At 34.3% G+C, this 20,272-nt stretch overlaps 1 protein-coding gene across 2 annotated transcripts in view; it reads right to left on the reverse strand.

Annotated features, from left to right (window-relative positions):
• The window catches only part of LOC108251897 (zonadhesin-like), a 28,028-nt gene that overhangs the window by 6,151 nt on the left and 1,605 nt on the right, over window positions 1–20,272 (reverse strand). Inside the window, exon 1 of one of the 2 annotated variants that reach the window (XM_017442429.2) lies at window positions 5,244–5,316. The exons of the other annotated variant lie outside the window; for it this stretch is intronic. Coding sequence (XP_017297918.1) covers window positions 5,244–5,282 — 39 coding nt within the window. The 5' untranslated portion in view covers window positions 5,283–5,316. Of the gene's footprint in view, window positions 1–5,243; window positions 5,317–20,272 lie in introns of those variants that run through there. 2 annotated transcript variants of the gene reach the window in all.

Consider the following 20,272-nt stretch of genomic DNA (forward strand, 5'->3'; position numbering starts at 1 on the left):
TATGTTTACTATGACTTGATTTGTTTCACGTGTTGCACCACCATTTTCGTGTTCCTGGTAAAAAGACCTTTAATTTGATATATAGGTCGACCAGGTTTGGATAAGTCCTTCTATGGGAACAGACAGAGTGACAGACAGACGACACCGAAGCGAATACAATAGCCCGTCCACTATACCTTTTGTTATTACTATCGTAATAATAAAGGAAGGACGGGCTAAAAAAGCAGAGTTTGAGAATTATCTGTTAAGTAGGCGTAGTAACGTGAAATATTCAAATGAGACATAATAAAGTTTAGTAGCTATAGCTACCGAGTTACATTATGTAAACGAAGAAGAATAAGAAAGAAGAAAAAAGAAAAAATACACTTGGTATTTTATGATAGGCATGTGAGGTACTCTGGTTTTTCATCTCAGATATTATGAAAGGTATTGTTCAGGCTAAGCCAGGAATCTTAAAATTTGGCGGAAGTTTGGTACCTATGATCTTCTTCAAAGAAGAGCATTACATTTTCCCCTGAAAGATTATGATGCATCGTCTGAATTCCTTTACAAATAACAAGAACAAGACTAATTTATTCCAAGTGATGATAATCTTTGCAAAGTCAGCAAAGTACCTATCTACTTAGTCTCTCTCATTAAAGACTTTTTCAATTAAATATGAGGGGGATGAAAAATTCAATTTAATTATAATGAAATATCTTTCTTTTTTGTTGTTCCTGATTTTTTTTATTTTCTTCCTAATGCGATTCCCTATATAAAAAAAGTAAAATTAAATGTTTTGTACAAGAATTCCCAAATTAGAATTCACTTGAAATTCCTTTTTTTTATCCTGAACTTTCCCTCTTAATGTAAATCTCTTGACGAACAAAAATCCGTTTTGTATTGCGGATCCATGTAAAGCACTAGATTTTTCTTACTTTTTTTTCTTTTTGAAATAGGTATCTTTTTCCATCAATTCTTCGTTTTAGTCTCAATATTTTTTTTAATTTTTATAGTTTTTTCTGAGATAATAAAAAAAAATCATGAGAATCACCAATTGTAATGTAAAGTATGTGTGGTTGTGTGGTGTAAACTGATTTCCGAAGTCATACACAGATAGGTAGTTTGAATCACTAAACATCAATTTACTTACATAGGTAAGATTCCAATTAAGCTTAGGATAAGAAATCGTAAAAAAAGAAAATAAATATAAAAATTGAAATTGAAAATTAGTTACATGTATAAAAAAAAAAAAATCTTGGAACCAAATCTTTTTCCAAGAATCATTCTGTGTTCAGATTGTCAAGCAAATTAATTTCTTTGAGCAGACAAATAATAATAGCAAAGTAATTTCCATCCACTGAACATTGTACTACCCATTTGACAAAAAGGATTCTATGTAACAGTAAACATTCCTGCAATGTTTCCCAACAATCTCAACATTGTGGATAAACATTATCCATGATCTTCCTTCAAGTGTTGCCAAAAACAACAGTCTCAGCCTGTTGATGGTTTGTAAAAAGGTATAGGATGCCAATAAACGGATATTTATTAATCCTGTGTCTCCTGAATGACCTGTAATCTATCAGAAAACTTCCACATATATCTGAGTCATGACAGGGATTTGTGTTATTGTGGAATCAAAAGCACTTCTAATCGGATTAAAAAAACTCTCTTTTATATCCGTTTCCAAAGCAGATTTATTTCGCTTGCTCATGATAGGTAGCTGCAATATTTTTGACCACATTTTCATTCCCAGGAGATGAAAATATAATGTCTGGATTTTCATATTTTTCATATTTCCCATATGTCACGCCCGTCTACCTGTGTGTCTGGAAAACTTAACTGTAGTGTCAGACGGATTAACGGAAGGCCCTACGATTATAGGTAATTTTATTATGTAAATAAATCTCACCCTGTTTTTCCAATTAATATTAAATCAAGCGAAAGCTCACGGTCATATCCCAAAGCAATGAGAAAGTTCTGTGTTTGTAAAATAGGTGAAAATTATTTTATTTAACGCTATATGTATACTTTCCTGTACCTACCTCGATTGCAGACTTTTGATTTTAAAAACTAGTACCTAAAACTACACAATACCTACATAAACGTTGGGAGCTATAATACCTACTCTTTTTTTAAGTTTTTTCTTAGACAAAAAAGAACTCCCTTTGAGTATTGAAAAATAAAATAAAAAGAAAATGGAACCATCATAAAGGTTCCGTGCATGTGTTTAGAATTTGTCAAAGTAAAATTGTACAAGTTGAATTAATACCTACAACGTTCCAAACGAAATTACTTTAGTAATAGAAAGTAAAAAAAGCAACGCATACGCATTCTTATGTTGAGCATTGGGAAGATAAATGTTAGGCAAATTAAAACTTCAATTTGAGGACAATGTCAGGCCTCAAAATTGGAACTGATAAATAATGTGTGTCAACCAGTGGCGTGTTACAGTTTCTCATTTCTTCTGTGTTTCATTTTGGAAATTTTGGTGTTTTGGCACATCCACTAAAATCATTATGTATAGGTAAGCTTTCTCTCCGTTCCCCTCCCTTTTGATTTCTATCGCAATTTCTCCCTCTACCCTTTCTCTTGTCTTTTAATTTGATTTTTTTTTCTTTTGGGACATCCACTAAGAGCACCATCAGCTTTGCCTGAGCAACAGGGTTTTTGACAAGATATAGCAGGTAATTATTCAGAAGCATTGGGTCAACCTAACCCAATAACAACACTGGTCACTGCTCATTTGTACAGCTCCTTTTTGTAGCAATTTTCCATTGACATGACTTCTAAACAAGTACCAAATAGCAATCTAAGACCCAAATGATATTTTTTTTAAACTTCATTTTTACTTTTTACCCTAATGATATTGACCCACAAGTTCCTAATGATAATGACCCCCGAGTTGGCCCATTTCTTATCGTACTATGGGAATTCTCACTAAAAATCTGGACGAGCGATGATTCATATGTTATCCTAGTGATACACCAGCTACACCATTCGGCTAACACGTGTGGCAAAACATAGACCTCGCCTATAGATGACATTGACAGTTGAAATAATACCGGGTGACATCGAGCTGAGACATTGATGAATGAGTTGAAAGCAATTTGTATACAGGATGTTTAAGAAAAGATATTTTTTTTCTTTGAGTTGAGCAGAAAATTCACTGTAGGCATAGTTTATTATATGAATTAGAAACAAGCGAAATTCCAAGATTTTTTCATTTTATTTTTGTTGGGCCCTATTTTATTACTTTTTTTTTGATTCAAGACTCAGTAATTTTGTGAAGATCTATTCTATCCAGCTATTGGTATGTATGAAAAACAAATTGTATCTGCGATGTAGGTACCCACTGTTTTGTTATTGTTATTTACTGAATTATAAAAGGACTGATTTCCCACAAAAACACCTTCAGCCCCTTATCTCTTGATAATTGGGGAATTCACAGTTTTACAAGACTTCCAGGAGAGGAAGTGACCCTATCTTTCCCTTTGGAGAGGTTTAAATTGCAAACTTTGTCCCGGAAATGAAAAGCTTTGCTGTGATTGGACAGGAAACAATTATGAAATCTGTTCACGTACTGACGGGAGTCCAATTAGGTTAAATAAATAATTAACCCAAATAATAATTAACAGCAAAGTAATGGTGTCGGGGCGAATGAATAAGGGCAGGTTAGACCAGGTTATGATTTTTTTTTTTACATTTCTCAGTAGAGGGAATCGCCTTCTTAACTTAACATAATTATTAACATTAACACTTAAAATTAACAATATTAACATAATTTATTATATTATGCTCAAGTACCATCCTAGGTTAGGGGTAGAAATTCTCTTCATCCCAGCCATCTAACCGAGGTCTTTTAATATTTTGTAGTGTATGCAAAAGTAAAAAACCTACTATGTGTGACTTCTATTTTGTTTTCCAGAAAAAAAAGGGCTTAGATTAATTATTCGAGCAAAATTCGAGGTTTTTAGTCTTGTTTTAATAGGCTTTTGAGTGGGAGATAGCCTTTAAAGTTCTAGGTATTATCGATTGGCTCAAATTGGAAAACAAATGAGCCTAAAACTAAAATGCCTCCGATAGGATACCTCTGTTTACAAGAAGAGGCAACCACTTTGTGGCGTATACAATAAGCAGGGACAAAGGTAAACTCGTGTTTGTGTACTTATAGTATTACCTGCTTGTGTGCGGCTCATCTTTTCAAAAACAAAGGGAAAATTGGCCATGAAGAAGAGAGGGAAGAGGAGGGGAATTCAGGCGTATTCCACAGACGAGATAATGTGAAAAAGGAGATCAAAAAGAATGGGAATATGAAGAATGGGGGGACAAAGGAGGACGGAAAACAATAAGAAATACGGGAACAAGAGGAAAAAGTAGCTCACACGTGCGGTTCTAGGGAGGGAAAGGGAAATCGAGCAAGAGTGAGGGAGAGATAGAAGAACGAGGGACGGAGGGATCAAAGACAATGATGACGGAGAGTACGGAGACAGGAAGGGAAAGGAGAAAAAGGAAGTTTAAAAAAAAAAAAAAAAAAAAAAAAAAAAAAAAAAAAACGCAATGACTAGGTACAGTTAATATAGGTAATTAGGTAAATACCTACTTGTTAGGTACCTACAATATGAACGCGTGGAGAAAAGTCAATGCTATTTGCTTCCTGCTTCGTTTACAATAATTAGCTTCGCAAGCGTGTAATTGTGAAAGAGGAGAGAAGAGTACTGAAGACAAACAAGATGCGAGGAAAAAAATTTGCTTCGTCCATTCCAAGATGGCTAAAGACGTACGGTACGTTTTGCAAGTGAAATTTGTCTGATATTGTACGACCTCAGTTCAGGAGATCTTTGTAAATTGGGGAAAAAAGGCTCGAAAAAGGTAAAAATGAAAACAAAAAAAAAATGTGCGTCATACTCAAAATGAGAAAACAACAAAATAATTATCAAATTTTCCAGACATGAGAGGAAAAAAGAGAGAGAATACTAAGGAGGAGAGAGGGTGAGAGAGACATTAGAGGAAATTCAGAAAATAAGAATAAAATAAGAAGAATAAGGAGGAGGAGGAGGAGGAGGAGGAGGAGGAGGAAAAGAAGAAGAAATATAAGATGAAGAAAAGTTAGAAAGAAAAATATAGTGGAAAGGGGTCTAGAAAATAGCTATGGAAGTTACAAGCTGCCTCCGTAAGAAAATTACTTAACCCAAGAAAAGTGGAAAAAGTGTTTGAAACCGAAAATAAAACACAAACTTTCAAGCAGTTACAACACCTACCTGTAAAACAAAAACGAGGGCTAAAAATTGAACTTTCATGGTGGCAGTACTGAAAGCACCAACCGAAGGAACACAACTATGTCACTATGCTATTCTAGATTTAGGTGACCTGTATTTATAATCTTGTAGAGATTATTGTGGTGTGAGAGTAGGTATACTGATCCAGGTATATCAATTTACAATCAGCAAGTAGATGTCAGCATAATTCTCTTACCATTCTGATAGTAATGATAATGAAGACTATGTACTCTTCAGTACCACAGTATTTCGTGTTCAGTTGTTGCTGTCAGCTGTTATAATTATGATTGTTTATTATTTCTGTTAGGACAAAGACATGACCCGGTTTTAGTAGATATTACAGTATTAATAACTTATTGATCGTCTCCGCTGATCACTACTCACGTTTATTTCATTCAAGTAGCCATAAAATTTATACTCTTCAAGAGGCCAGATGTGGAAAAAAACACTTCACCAGAAATCGAACTCAAAACCTTACAATACCCCAATACAAATAATGAATAGGTAAAGGTAAGTTTGTTCTGTACACTGAAGAGGTTCCCATCTGATAATCTCGTTATCATTTCGTATTTCCATTGATACCATAATATAAGCCACATGATGGTTGTAACATCAGTAGAACATTATAGAACATGAGCTCCGAGATAGTAACACATTGCTGAATTACATAAGTAAGAAGTTTTGTACTCTTGTATTTCACTAGAAGAATATAATCAGCAAATCAGAAACAGAAAATGTAAACATTACATTGTTAGTTTTCCAGATATTTTAGGATGTGATCACATAAGCGAACACGTAAAATATTCATTAATATACGTTATTCTCGTACTTTTTGGAAAGGGATTTTCCAAGATGAAGTATGAAGATGTCTTGTACTTTGAGAACTTTATATAATTTTGTATTACAGGGAGTAAAGTTTCCTCGGGATAATATTACAGGAAAAACCAGATAGCGAAAAGCGACTGATAAACGATCAACTAAGCAACATTTTCTGTGATGATGTCGGTATTTTTCAGCGATGTGTGTTTTGCAGCTTAACAAATAGAGCTTTATTGTCAATATTGTCCTGTTAGGATGAGACTGTGACCAACCTAATACTTGGACAATGTCGCTCGTTCATAAGATGCTTTATAAAAACATTACTTGTGGAGCATCCAATCTCGGACTGAGAGTCTCGCCCTCCACCTTCCTTAGTTTGACCTAGAAATAAATCCCTCAAGGATTGTAACTTTGGAGTTAAAAAATGTGACTGCAACGCCCAGAAAAAAAGGTTTGGTGACTTACAACGAAAAGGAAGGGTTGCTTGATGAAAATGCATCCCTTCTCTTCACTACCTTGAAGTTATTATTAGCATGCTAAAATTATATATTGCGAAAACATGCTTTGACGGATATAATTTTCTTGGGACGTGACCCCACCTTTTTCTATTTCCACAACATCCTCATCAGCATTACAGGATAGCAGTATCACCAGTGTTGTAAGTATACAACTATACGAGTACACTCAGTAAAATAAATATTAGCAACAGTAGAACTCAGGGAGGGTGAAAAAATCTGATGTCATCATCACAACCTTCCATAATATTTCTCATTAAATATCGAATATTTTCCATCTTAACAAGTCTGCCCTTTGAAAATGAAGCTGGAATACAATATTATTTCATCGTTGAAAATAACTAAAATTATATATGTACCATTGAAATATAATTTTTCCCCTTGTGGGCTTGTGGGTCAACAATTTATAATTGTACTTTTAGGTAGGTAATAGAAAGTAAAAGAGAAGTACCTATACCACAGTTGTTACTTGTTACCTTCCGTCAGGTGTCAGCAATTCTTCGGAATTATCGTTTGGTCAGCAAAATTTTATGATAAACTAACAGTTCTGTTGATTTTTCTATTAGGTTTTTACTTCTGCTTTGTGGAGACCAAAGTTAGCGCTTTACTTGATGTAAAAGTTTTCTAGTTTCTCCATTATTTATTGAACTTTTAACTTTTATATTTCATTGTCTTGTTACCTATAAAAAGTAAATTTCTTGAAGCATTAAAATTTGTGTACCGTGTACGTACATAGGTATTAAGTATAAGCAAATTTAGGTAGCTGTATCTATTTGCTATAACATTCCAAATCCCCATTTCCAACTACTTTTATGATAGACGCAAAAAAAAAAATTACGAGAATTGGAAAAGGATCTTCATAGAAGGGTCTAGAAAATTAATAATGTCGACACAAATTGTAAAGAGGCTCTATAAGCTTTACCACGAACAAACAATGATTATGACAGGTTCTACAACAATGGTCTATTCAAAAAGCCTGTAAGTTAAAAACTGTGGGTTTTTGTTCTTCTTATATGGCAAAATTAACTGGGGCCTGGGGGACACCCGGACAGTTTCTCTGAAATAATAAAAGAAGCTTTGAGAAAAGAAGAGTCTTCTAAAACTGGGGAAACTGTCCTAAGCAATACACTGCAAAGTGTATTTTATCGTGAGAAATTGAGGACACCAGCGATTTATATCTTACAAAATATCTCTCATGCAATAGAGAAATAATATTTCCAACTGAAATCCTTTTTCTTTGCATTAACACAAAAATCTTAACCTAGTTTAATTGAAAATCATAAAAAACAATGCGAGAGGTGAAGAGAATGGGGAATCTTATATTTTAACCTTTTGTAATCCCTTAGGGACATGACATCGGGTGTTCTAGCCCAACAAATAAAGTTCCACCAAAGAATGAAAAAATCGAAAGACAAGGATGAATAAAATACAATAATAAATAAAGTGTGGCGGTGAAAAGTCTAAACACAAACGAATGTACATGGCAAAAGCTTCAAGTATAGGAAGAAAAGAAAAGAAGATATACAAAGACATACAGGGCCGTATATAGAGGAGGGGGGACGAGGGGGCCCACCCCTCCCCCCTTCAGGTTTTATTTTTCTTCTTTACTGTATAGGCCAGACTCTGAAATATTTGAGCATCTCCCCGGTACATCACTGTTTGGACTCTTGAGCTCCCCCCTCAATAAAATCCTGGTTATGGGCCTGAAGACACAAGACAAGTAACCTCCAGTGAATTGAACGCAAAAAGGAGAAGTGAAATAAAGAAGATTGAGGCGAAGAAACAGGAATAATCCGATGAAATGAAACGATATGGTGTACAAGTTAAGCAGTTCGGAAAACAAGAGGCAGAATCTTTAGGGGGAAAATACATACATGAAATGCGAGAAAAACTCTGAAGGGTGCCTCTTGGGAGGTTTACAATATTTTTGTCGAAGCAAACCTCATGATATTGCTGACGTTTCCATGAAAACCAACTTGGAATTTCCGTCAAAATATCGGGAAATTTTTGAATATAAGGTAGACTTATTGAATCACCTAATGAGGAATAAACCAATGTAGGCAAGTATTATTTGAAGCAATAACATAATTCTACAAGTGTTAATTTTATTGACACCGTTCAAGTTTAGGTCGATAAACCATTTACATTTTCTTTTATCATTTATATCCATATTATCCATGCAAATGTGAATTCCGCCATTTTCTTAACACGGCGCGGCGTCTAGTATCAAAATTATTTCACACGTGGCAACAAAAATATCTTCGGATTCGCGAACGATAACTTGTGGACGTCAAAGTGTTAAGATATAATGTTTAGAAAATTTGGCAGCCCGATGGAAACTAAGATAGAAGTCGCGACGGAGGCTAAACACAACACGAGTGGCGACAGGGACGGAACTTGGGGCTCTTCCACCCAACCAACGTCGCGTCGATGGCAGAGTCCAGTTTTACCCCTTTATTTTTGTAAAAATCAAACAACTCTTTGATTGCGATTTTTTTGGACTTTACCTATGAAATATAGACCTTGTTTAGACTTTACCTATGAAATATAGACCTTGTTTAGGCTGCGGGAGTAAAGGGACTTTTCAGTCCTAGTCCTATCCTGCAGGATAAACACGGTATATTCTATTCTATCATAGATATTTACGGGATATCTTCGATCATGATTATTGTAATCTATAATATTGTATATATATATATATAAAAATATGAAACTGAATAACAACAAATTTAGCACAGTCTTTTTGTCTTCAAAGGTCTTACACAATGCATGAGTATTGTTTCTCTCTTGAGGATATTCAAACAAGGATTCCTTGTAAGCTCTTCCACCTTCATCAAGCAAGAGAGATAAGAGAAAACAATAGAGACTTTACTCAGGAAATGGGACTTGTGTACTATTAGAAATGGGACTATTCATGGGAATAGGGAGGCAATGATATTTTCTATTTTATGACCAATAACCATCAATAAAAGAATGTATCTACCTATTTCGAACAAGGTTGCAAAAATAATTATTTCCATTCATTTTTTAGGCGTTATCGTTATATTTATCAGAGTCGAATTTTATTCTACCTTAGTCTCACGCCTGTCTGGTTGAGGTTGCATACTCGGAATATTATTTATAAAATCGTTTTCATTTATAATATTCATTCTTCTTTGTAATTGTAGTGTCTCGCAATAATTATCCCTTCTCATTCGGGCACACTGTCCTTCTAGGAGTGATGTAAAATTTGTTTTTGCAAAAATAGCGAACAAAGACTTGTATGCCTACCTAGTGGACAAAACTTGTGTTAAAATTATGTAAACATACTTTGATTTGACTTTTAGATATCAATGCTACTGTGATAATTATTTTTATTTATTTGCAACCTCCGTGGCCGAGTGGGTATCACACTAGGCTTGCACGCAGGAGGTCCGGGTTCGATTCCTGGTGGGGCCGAGGTTTTTTTCGGCTCTGTGCTTGGAGTTCGGGGTGCACTCAGCCTCGTGAGGACAATTGAGTAGCTACTTTAATCAAGTAGCGACCAGTGGCGCAATTACAAGTCGAAGAGATGAGCGATAATAAATATGATGATTGAGTAAATGAAAGGCTTGTAATATTGTGATACCTACAAAATTGTGAGAAAGCTCTCTGCTTTACCACAAAGATACCATGATTTGATTTGATTGATTTGATTTCATTTTTGTTTATTTTTTGAAGATATAACAAAAAATCCGCCCCTGTCAGAATCCAAACCCAGAATTTTCAGTTCGGAAGTCAATATTTTTAACCACACATCAGCTACAAAATACCTCCACCTACGAGGTAGGTACCTACGTATTTCGTTTCAAAATTGCATCAGTATTCTCGTACATTGTTATAGCTATTTTCAATAAAGCATTTCACATTATAATAAATTTTATTATGATTTTGCGGACAGCGGATTTCACCATGAAAATCATTCTATTGCCGATGGATGAATACTTACTTACGTAACGTAATATAAAGCTCGCCATAAAAGAAAACCTCATTATTTTCGCTCCATAAAAGAATAGAAGTATGTATGCAATCTTCGTTTTCCTCTCGCGTAGTTTTATGTTTCTATGCATTTTCTGCAAAGGTGGGTTTCTATAATTATTTCCAAAAAGGAACATCAGGGAATTTGGTATTTGTGTTGGTTGCTAGTGTTCAAAGCTACCTATATGTAGGTATGTACCTACTAATTTACTCGAGGTACCTAGATAATAGGTACCTAATCAGTGCCAACCGAAATTTTGTAGAAACCTTTAACTAACTAAACAAAACAGTAATAAGATTCTCCTGTCATTTCAAAATCGATTAATGTTTTTCTCCTGAGTAAAAGAAAACAAGAAAACACATTGGTATAGAGGGGCTCTCTGTTTCCTTAGATCCTTATATGCACTCGGGTCTTTTCTGTTGGTCTTCGATTTGACCTAGATAGAAAAATTTGCCGTTTTTATTATTATTTTATTTTTTCAATTACAGTCGCAGGGGATTTAGAAACTTTTCCTTAAGAAAACAAACTAGGGCCATTTAGAGAAATTAAAATTTTCCACATTTTATTGCTCGTTATGGTGCCTTTTTTTATGGCGAAAGGATGTGAAGACGAGTAAACTTGCGGTAGTAAAGTTTACCGTACTCTCAAACATAATTAAAATCTCCACAACCCTAATAATACGATCATCCTACTATAACTATGGCTTCAACTTATTTCCATATTTACAACTAGGATATGGCGTGATACAACTAGGATATATTAGATATTTACGAAATATGGCATTTATTACAAGTATGCACCTTTATTCAGAGCGATAAATCACATTTTTTTTTTTTTTTTTTTATTTTCAATCAAATTACCTACGTAAAACAAAAACCTATAAAATCACATTTTTTTTTTTTTTTTTTTTAATTTCAATCAAATTACCTACGTCAAACCAAAACCTATAAAATAAATATTGATTAATGCAAATTTCAGCTCAAAAATTTAGGCGAATTTTCAGTTTATTTAAACAGCAAAAATTTCGGGAAAGATTTTAATATGCCTAAATTAGTTGCTTCATATAAAGCGCCAAGTACACGTGGTTGTGAAAATTCAACCGCATTATTTGATAAAATTTTACCACTATTTTTTTTAGCATATGACCATATTATTAAAATAATTATTATGATAGAGCTTTAAGCTTTTAGGGTTGAGTTGTAGAGAACGCTTTTGAAATTCCATTCTCTTCTATTCCATTCCATTCTCTTCTATTCCCTTTTAGTCTGTTCTATTCCATTCCTTTCTCTTCTATTCCCTTTTACTCTGTTCTATTCCATTCCATTCTCTTCTATTCCCTTTTACTCTGTTCTATTCCATTCTCTTCTGTTCCCTTTTACTCTGTTCTATTCAGTGGCGTAGCGTCCATATAAGGCGTGTATGGCGGCCATACACTCGAAATTTCACTCAAATACCCTATTTTTATTAGATGAATAAAAATTATTATCACTTAAAATTGTTAAAAATCCCTTAAAATCCCTAAATTCATTTTTATCCCAGTCAGACCTGAAAAATCCCTGAAAAGGGATAAAAATCCCACTGCGTCGGGATAAGATACAGTAAGAACACTATGCAGGGCACCTTACACCGCTACATGTATGAAAGGGTATTACTTACCCAACCACATCTATTTTGGTATGGAATTGGATGCGTGTTAAATAGTGAGAATGTAGGACGCCTTAGAACAAAGAACGTGTACTGACTATGATGCTCCTATGCTGAGATACTCTTTAGAATGTGTGAATGTGAAGCATGTTTTTAAAATCAGTTTAATAGAAATAGGGGAAGTCCACCTTGCAATAATTAGGGTAAACAACTTTCTTGTTCATAGGATCTTTAGGCGAAATTGTAATACCAAAAATTTGAGAACTCGAGAGTTCAGGGGAGAACATTTGGCGGCGGAAAAACCGCCAGAAAACGGCCGAAATTTCGCACTTTTGTCAGTTTTTTGCTTATAACTTCTAAACCGTGCGTTCCATGCAATGTTTATGGGTATTTAAAGTACACATTTTTTTTTTTATAGTTGAACAATTTTCCTAGTCAGGATTATCAGGCATACTAAGGCGAGTGTGGAACTGGGAAGGTAGGTAGGTACCTAGTTATACTTGTCTATGCCAATCCATGAAGAGCATGGATGATGGAAATTAGTACCCTACACGCCTTACACTTGAATTTAGACCACGCTACGCCACTGGTTCTATTCCATTCCATTCTCTTCTGTTCCCTTTTACTCAGTTCTATTCCATTCCATTCTCTTCTATTCCCTTTTACTCTGTTCTATTCCATTCCATTCTCTTCTATTCCCTTTTACTCTGTTCTATTCCATTCCATTCTCTTCTATTCCCTTTTATTCTGTTCTATTCCCTTTTACTCTGTTCTATTCCATTTTATTCTCTTCTATTCCCTTTTATTCTGTTCTATTCCATTTTATTCTCTTCTATTCCCTTTTATTCTGTTCTATTCCCTTTTACTCTGTTCTATTCCCTTTGATTCTGTTCTATTCTGTATCTACAAATTTTGTCGAAACTGCCACGCGATAATCTCGCGAATTACTCAGTGCAATCATGCTGAGTAATAATGAAATAATAATAGTATATGACAAAAATATGAATTATGTGCGAATCTCCGTGCCATAATACCTATAGAAACCTGTATGAAATATGTATTGTAAAAATACAAGCATGTGCCACCGCATACGTCGGATTATTCAGCCAAACAGAGGTGGATAGTGGAATGGAACAGAGTAGAATGGAATAGAATATAATATAGAAGACAAAATAAAATAGAATAGAATGTACCTCATTTATACAGTGTGGAATAAGTGGGAATAGTCATTAAGTTGAAGTGAATCGACATAGATTATTATTATTTTTAGTAGTACCTAGTAATATCATAATACATAATATTAATAATTAATTAATTCTTCTCTTTTTTCGATTGGTGATAACATGCATCAGGTATTTTATTGTTAATTAAAGATTATTTATTATGCTTACTTTTGTAGACCATTGTTTGAGGGAGAGAGAGAGAGAGAGCTTGTTTTGTTTGGATATAGAATATTGGCATAATATAATATGCCTACTCCACTGGGGATGTTATGGAGGTATATTGAGCGAGGGAGAGACAAAGAAAGGGGGAAGGCGAGAGAGAAAGAAAGTGATTAAAAATAATTCGTCTCCTAATTCTCGGCAAAATTTTCTCCACTGTTTATAGTTCTGGGGGCAAAATCGAGGGTGTACCTGTTCTAAGAAACAGAACGACTTATGATATTTAGTAGAGCGAGTCCAAACCTAAAATAAAATATTTCCTAAGTAAAATGTCGAAGTTCTTCCTGAACCAAAGACACTGTCCAGCGAAGCAATGCTGCCAGCATCATCCGGAAAACTGTGCCCTCGTAAGCTGGACTGAAAAAATTATTAGTTAGTGGAGATGCCAAAGCACCAGATTGACCACTATGACAACTGCTTCATTCCGTTTGCAGTGGACCAGTGGTCAGTTTCCCCAAAGGAAAATACTCCTAATATCTACATGTCTAACCCTTGAGGTGTGGAAATGCCGAGATTACCTATAATATATTAAACACCCAGTATTCTCCGACATCTTTTCTTCAAGTCAGAATATTTTCCTAATTGATTTTCTAGATTTTTTGGAACGCTTCCCAAGGTAGCTACCAGAAGTTATGATAGGAGCAAGCAAGCCCCTGATATTCAGTTGAGAAATACATGTTGCTCAAGCGTGTCCCTTGTCGCTCACTTGTCAATCAATAGTTGCTCACAAATACAAGTTGCTGATGCTAGTGAAATCTGTAGTTCAAAAAGTGGTTACGAACTTAGCCTCACGCGAAAGAACGGAAAAGAAACTGCCTATAGAACAAAGGCATATAGAAAGGTACCTATAGAACACAGATGTACAGAAAACTGCCTGCAGAACTAGGGCATATAGAAAGCTCCTATAGAACACAGATGTACAGAAAACTGTCTGTAGAACTAAGGCATATAGAAAGCTCCCTCTAGATTTTCCAATTTGAAGTACCACCGTGCCGGATATTTGAGATTTTCAATCAATCTACCGAAGTGGAGCCTACTTCCTGACATCTCTCACCTCATCCCATATGTTCCGTGTTCTTCCGGAGAAATAAAAAATGAAGCAGCAAATTTAATGAGCAAATTAGAAATTTCCTCATTCATGATGGAGAAAACTCCTGCGCTTCTTGACGAGCTAAGTTGCATTGCTTTCTCCGGAAAAATTTGGATGCAGCGAATATTTTACTACACTTAGGTAGATACTTGTTTGAAGTATATTTTCTTAAGCATTTCTTGAAGATTCAAGCCCACGTTGAAGGGAATGAGGAAAGAAAATTTAAATTCGAGAAATAAGATTAGGAAGGAAATAAAAGGAACCAATAATAAATTTCAGGTATAGCTTCAGGAATAAAACACCCACAGAAAATTTCTGAAATTTTCAAATAATGCACCAATAATTTGTACACGTTGAACGCAGATTTTCTCTTAAAATAATTTCAGAGCTTAGTCCAAAATTAAATATTATATTTTTTTTCCTTTTACATAAAAAGAACAACAACAGGCGGAAATATCTTGTATTGACGTAAAGAAAATAATGTACGAATGTTTCCGCGCGTCCTTCATACTCTTCGGATCTCAAGAGACACGTCCATATTTTTTTAGAAACATCGTCAAAGTTATAGGTACCTACACAAGTTTATTTTCACATTTAAATTGAGAAAAATCTTCATTTCCCCTCAAAAAATAAAAGAGAAAATGAAAATCTATCAATCCAGACGTGAAAGAGGAAGCATGAGGAATATTCCGTTAAATCTAAATTTTTCTCACATCTTCTCTTGAAGAGGGGGAGGAGAAACCCCATTTTCTCAGTTTAATGAGATTTTTCTTTTTCTTTTCAAATTCAAATACGGCGGGAGTCTAGCATGTAGGACGGATGTTTTGTATTCTGCTCGCTCTGATTGTTTTTGTGTCATTTTCTGAAAATTAGGTCTTATATGACGGAGATAATGGGCCCTCATTGCGTAACGCGTGCAGATAGCAATTGGATAACGTTTCATCACGTACGGGGGTACATTACCATAATTTAATCAAGAAAATCATATTACTTGTAAAACTGATGCTACATGAACCGTTAAGAAGACAACATGGAGAGAGGAGAGATTTTGGAAGCAATAAAGCTTTGGAAAGCCAATAAAAATAAAAAGACTTGACATAGGGTATTTAAAACTAGTAAGAACTGTTATTTCTAAATTTTAAAAGAGTTAAAATTCGAATAATCTCCTCCAGGCTTTCCTCAGCAGAAAATGAAAACCCCGTACAAAATTTCTAATGAAATTCAAATTTTAAGAACAACATTATCATTTTGTTTCTTACAATCAACGCTCGATGAGCAAGTCCAAGTCCTATGTCCTAAAAAGGAACAGGCTGCATAGTTGCATCTATTGATATTTCACGTTAAAATAAATAAAGTTAATAAAATCTTCCCCTCTATTGTGATTTAATTACACAATTATTATGCACCATTCCCACGATCACCTATTTGTGAAAGGACGTTTTAGGTAAACACAGTACCTACGTATAATTATCTCAGAGGATTTTTTTTTTTTTTTTAATTTTATTTCAATTCATGGGGGCTACCCATTAGTACAGCAAGTCCCTAACTTAAAACTACAGTAAAATTAAACAAATAAAAGAAAAAATAATAAAAACACCAAAAGGCTAACAAAAAAGTTAGCTGTCAGTCACCTGGTGTAAGGAGGGAAGACTCAGAAGTTTTGATTTTACGTATAATTATCTCCGAGGATTTTTTTTTTTTTTTTTTAATTTTATTTCAATTCATGGGGGCTACCCATTAGTACAGCAAGTCCCTAACTTAAAACTACAGTAAAATTAAACAAATAAAAGAAAAAAAAATAATAATAAAAACACCAAAAGGCTAACAAAAAAGTTAGCTGTCAGCCACCTGGTGCAAGGAGGGAAGACTCAGAAGTTTAGATTTAATGGATGCAGGAGACTCACTAAGAACATCAATATTGAAGGGAGGATTAGCCAGGATGTTGCACAATCTCATGCATCGGCTCAAAGGACTATTTTGTACTATATTGGTCTTACTTTTCAGGACAATGAAAATATCTTTATTTCGCGTGTGAAAAGATCAATTTTTTTGTTATTTTACAGGAACTTATACCTATTTACACATTTTTGTTTACTTTTTTGCCCCTGAGTTGGGAATCAATTTGGCTCGGGTGTTTCCTCTGCAAAATTTTCACATCTCTAGACTCTCTCTTTTGTCATCCTTTCCGTGTTTGTCTCTCTGCTTCCTCTGTACCTATTTCCTTTTATTGATGCTTCTTTAGACTTGAAAGCATCGCAGTCGGATATTTTCGTGTTTGTCTCTCTGCTTCCTGTGTACCAATTTCCTTTTGCCTACGATACATACTTAGGATAAACTATGAATTGAGTTTATGTATTCGTATATCAGCTCGCACGGGGTGATTGTGGAATAGGGTGTTTATTATTTCTTTTTCTGTTATCTGTGAGTCCATTATTGTTACTAAAGGTTTGAAAGGACATGCCATAATAATCTCGGTACGTAATTAAAAAAAAAAAAAAAAATCTCTCCCATAAAATTACAGGACAAAGGAAGGAAAGTCGTGGTGGGACAAAGGTCAAATTTTGTGAAAACTGGCAGACTGCTTCCAAAACGGAACATTTTAATCTCACATGGAGATCTTGGCGTCATAAATTTCTGGAAGGTGTCAAAGTTTCGCTTACGCAATATTGTGCCCCAAACCCTTTCTTCCAGTTTCCATGGTTTCTCAAAATTATAATTTTAGAGACTTGCAATTTTCTAGGAAAAAAGACCTTTTAAGCGCATTTGGTGGATGAATGCCCAGTTTTCATTCTTTTATTTTTTTTCATGAAAGATCACATGGTTAAAATTTTCCCAAGGCGCCGTAAAGTTTTAGAGAAAACCGCAAGTATTCACGAATTTCTTGATTTACTACCTCGTGAATATAGTTCACTCGTGTTGAAGATAACACAAATTTACGATTTCACGCTATTCTGAATAATTCCACAATTGAACATAAAGCAGTCTGTATCTCCTATCGTTTATTTTATGTATTTGCACGTCATACTGGTAAAAAAGAATAAACTTCCAAAAGCAATTTTTCGTGTCTACGTTAGATCATTCATCAGCTGACTGATCTATTGTTCAGGGTCATGAATTTCATCTCTTCACCGCTCACACTCAGTTCCACAAGATTACCCCCACTGGAACGGAAGAATATAAACTTCACCATAGCAGGCAAAATGTTTATAATTCAATTTTTAATATCTTTAGGAAAAAAATTGAAACGTTGAGTCACCTCTTTTTCTTTTCTTCTTCGTATATTGAAAAACTAGCAGTTTATTTTCACTTCGCCTTAGCCACTTAAGTGAAACCCATCAATAGGTACCTGTTATCTATGAAAGTTTACAAGTAAATCTGACACAGAGAGGGGGTATAGATGTTACATGAAAAATGTCCAAGTTGATGGCTAAGTACAATGTCACTTATTGAAGCTAGGCATGTCGTTTAGTGACAGCCAAGGCGCATCCTTTCATTGTCAAAATGTCCATTCGAAATGACGAAATAGAGCTACCAAATAAGATCTTTTCGACTAAGGGTTGACAGTGCCCTTGTTTTTCTGTTTTGTCTCGGTCTACCCACTGTCAAGTAGGTATGTGTAACGTGTCAAGTCTCTAATATTTATTTATGACACCATTTTGTCGTGGAAATAAAGGAGAAAACTAGTCAGGAAAAATCCGTGAAAACAAAGTACCTAGGCTTAATGTGTTTTCATGTTATTATACGAACATGTTCTGTTCTTGTTTCACGTTTCCTACCTTATACATCCTCCTCTTGTCTCACGTATTTTAACCTCCCAGACTTCCCTTTTGTTTATTTTCCTCGTTAACTTATTTTTTTGTTTCTTTGTATAGAATTTTCCCTCACGTACAGCAGATAAAATTGGGGAAAAAAAAAAAAAAAAAAAAATAGGTGGGATGAAGAAGTCAACTTCAATGAAAAAGTATAATCTTGAGTGAATAACTTTTGTTAAGTAGGTATATTACTGGTATTAGAAACATCTAGTTTTGTTGTAAACTTTAGGAAAGATTTCAAAGAAAAGAAGTAGAATAAGAAGCACGAGAAAGGGAAAAAGATGACGGGGGGAAAAAAATCCCACGTAATTTTCAGAATTAGAGGCTGTAATCTGTAATATTCTTCGAACATAACAAAAGACTTTCTTGTGGAAAGTTGGGTAAGAAAATGAGTTTTAATTTGGAATCTAAAATTAAAACGAAAGGTCCCTAAGGTAGTTACACTATTGACCTTGAGATCTACATAAAAATAAATTTATTATTACCTACCTATGTTTGTATTATTCCCATGTTCATTTCCAATTCCTCTTGGATTTTTCATTAAAAACATTGAAGGAAAAAAGGGAAATAAGATTCGGGTAAACTGGGATTTATAATTTTATATGCAAGTCATACAGAAATGTCTAGTGCCCAAAGTTGTGCAGAAAAGGGTATGATAAGGAGAAATATATTGCATTCACAATAGTATGGTAAGTAAATCTTGAAATCAAAATTCTCCTCGAGTTTTCAGCTCTTGTAGAAGCTTTTCGTCTCTCTTTCCTTCTTCCTTTATTCCTATCCTCCTTTCTCTCTCCCACTCTGTCATTCTCCTCCTTCTGTTGTTGAAATCTCGAAATTTCAAATTTCATCCTAAATTTTTGAGAATATTTTACTTCTAAAATCAAGACAAGAACCTGAGTACCTACCTGCTGTATGTTCGTCTGCAGTGTTTTTATCTATCTACTAAAAAGTTGAGTAATAAAGTCGTTATTAGATAGAGGTATTCAATTGACAACTCAGTAAATTTCGCATAGAGCACCACAAATAGAATTTTATTTAATTTGTCAATATTTCAACGAATTCAACGGGTTGTAAATGAAGCTATTATTCACACGATCAGACCTCTCTCAATATAGCAGAATCTTTATAATTTTTCCATAATGACAAAATGAAATTTGATTTTTATTTTATTTTGTTTTATGAAGACAATTTAAAACACAAATAAGTATCTACTTTGACAATCTTAACATGAAGAATATGAAAGCGAATGAATTAAATTTGCATGATAAACTTTCATTCTAATGAATAATACATCTCTTATTGTGGAACAATTTCCTAGTCGACTTTTTAGGAATTTTTTCTTTCAAAGAAAAAAAAATCCTTAAAGATGTGAGATTGAAAATGAAGTGAAAGCAGGAAAAGAAGAGAAATTACAAGACTTTTCCAATCTGAATTTTCCAATTACACAGTTCCACTGTAATCTGAGATCGAACTCAAGGTGATTTTCGTCATTTCGTTCTTCTTTTGTGAGACGTAGGTACCCAATGTGTAGGTAAGCTTATACAGAATATGTACTTACCTATGTAGATATTTTACCTAATGCTTACACATAAATTATTTACTTATCAGACGAGATAATCTCTATCATAATTTCATTTGAAACATGAATTCAAATTTCAGTTGTTCAGATTTCATTAATTCAGATTTCTATGA

Source organism: Diaphorina citri, unplaced genomic scaffold (assembly GCF_000475195.1).
Source record: "Diaphorina citri unplaced genomic scaffold, Diaci psyllid genome assembly version 1.1 scaffold1, whole genome shotgun sequence".
NCBI lineage: Eukaryota > Metazoa > Arthropoda > Insecta > Hemiptera > Psyllidae > Diaphorina > Diaphorina citri.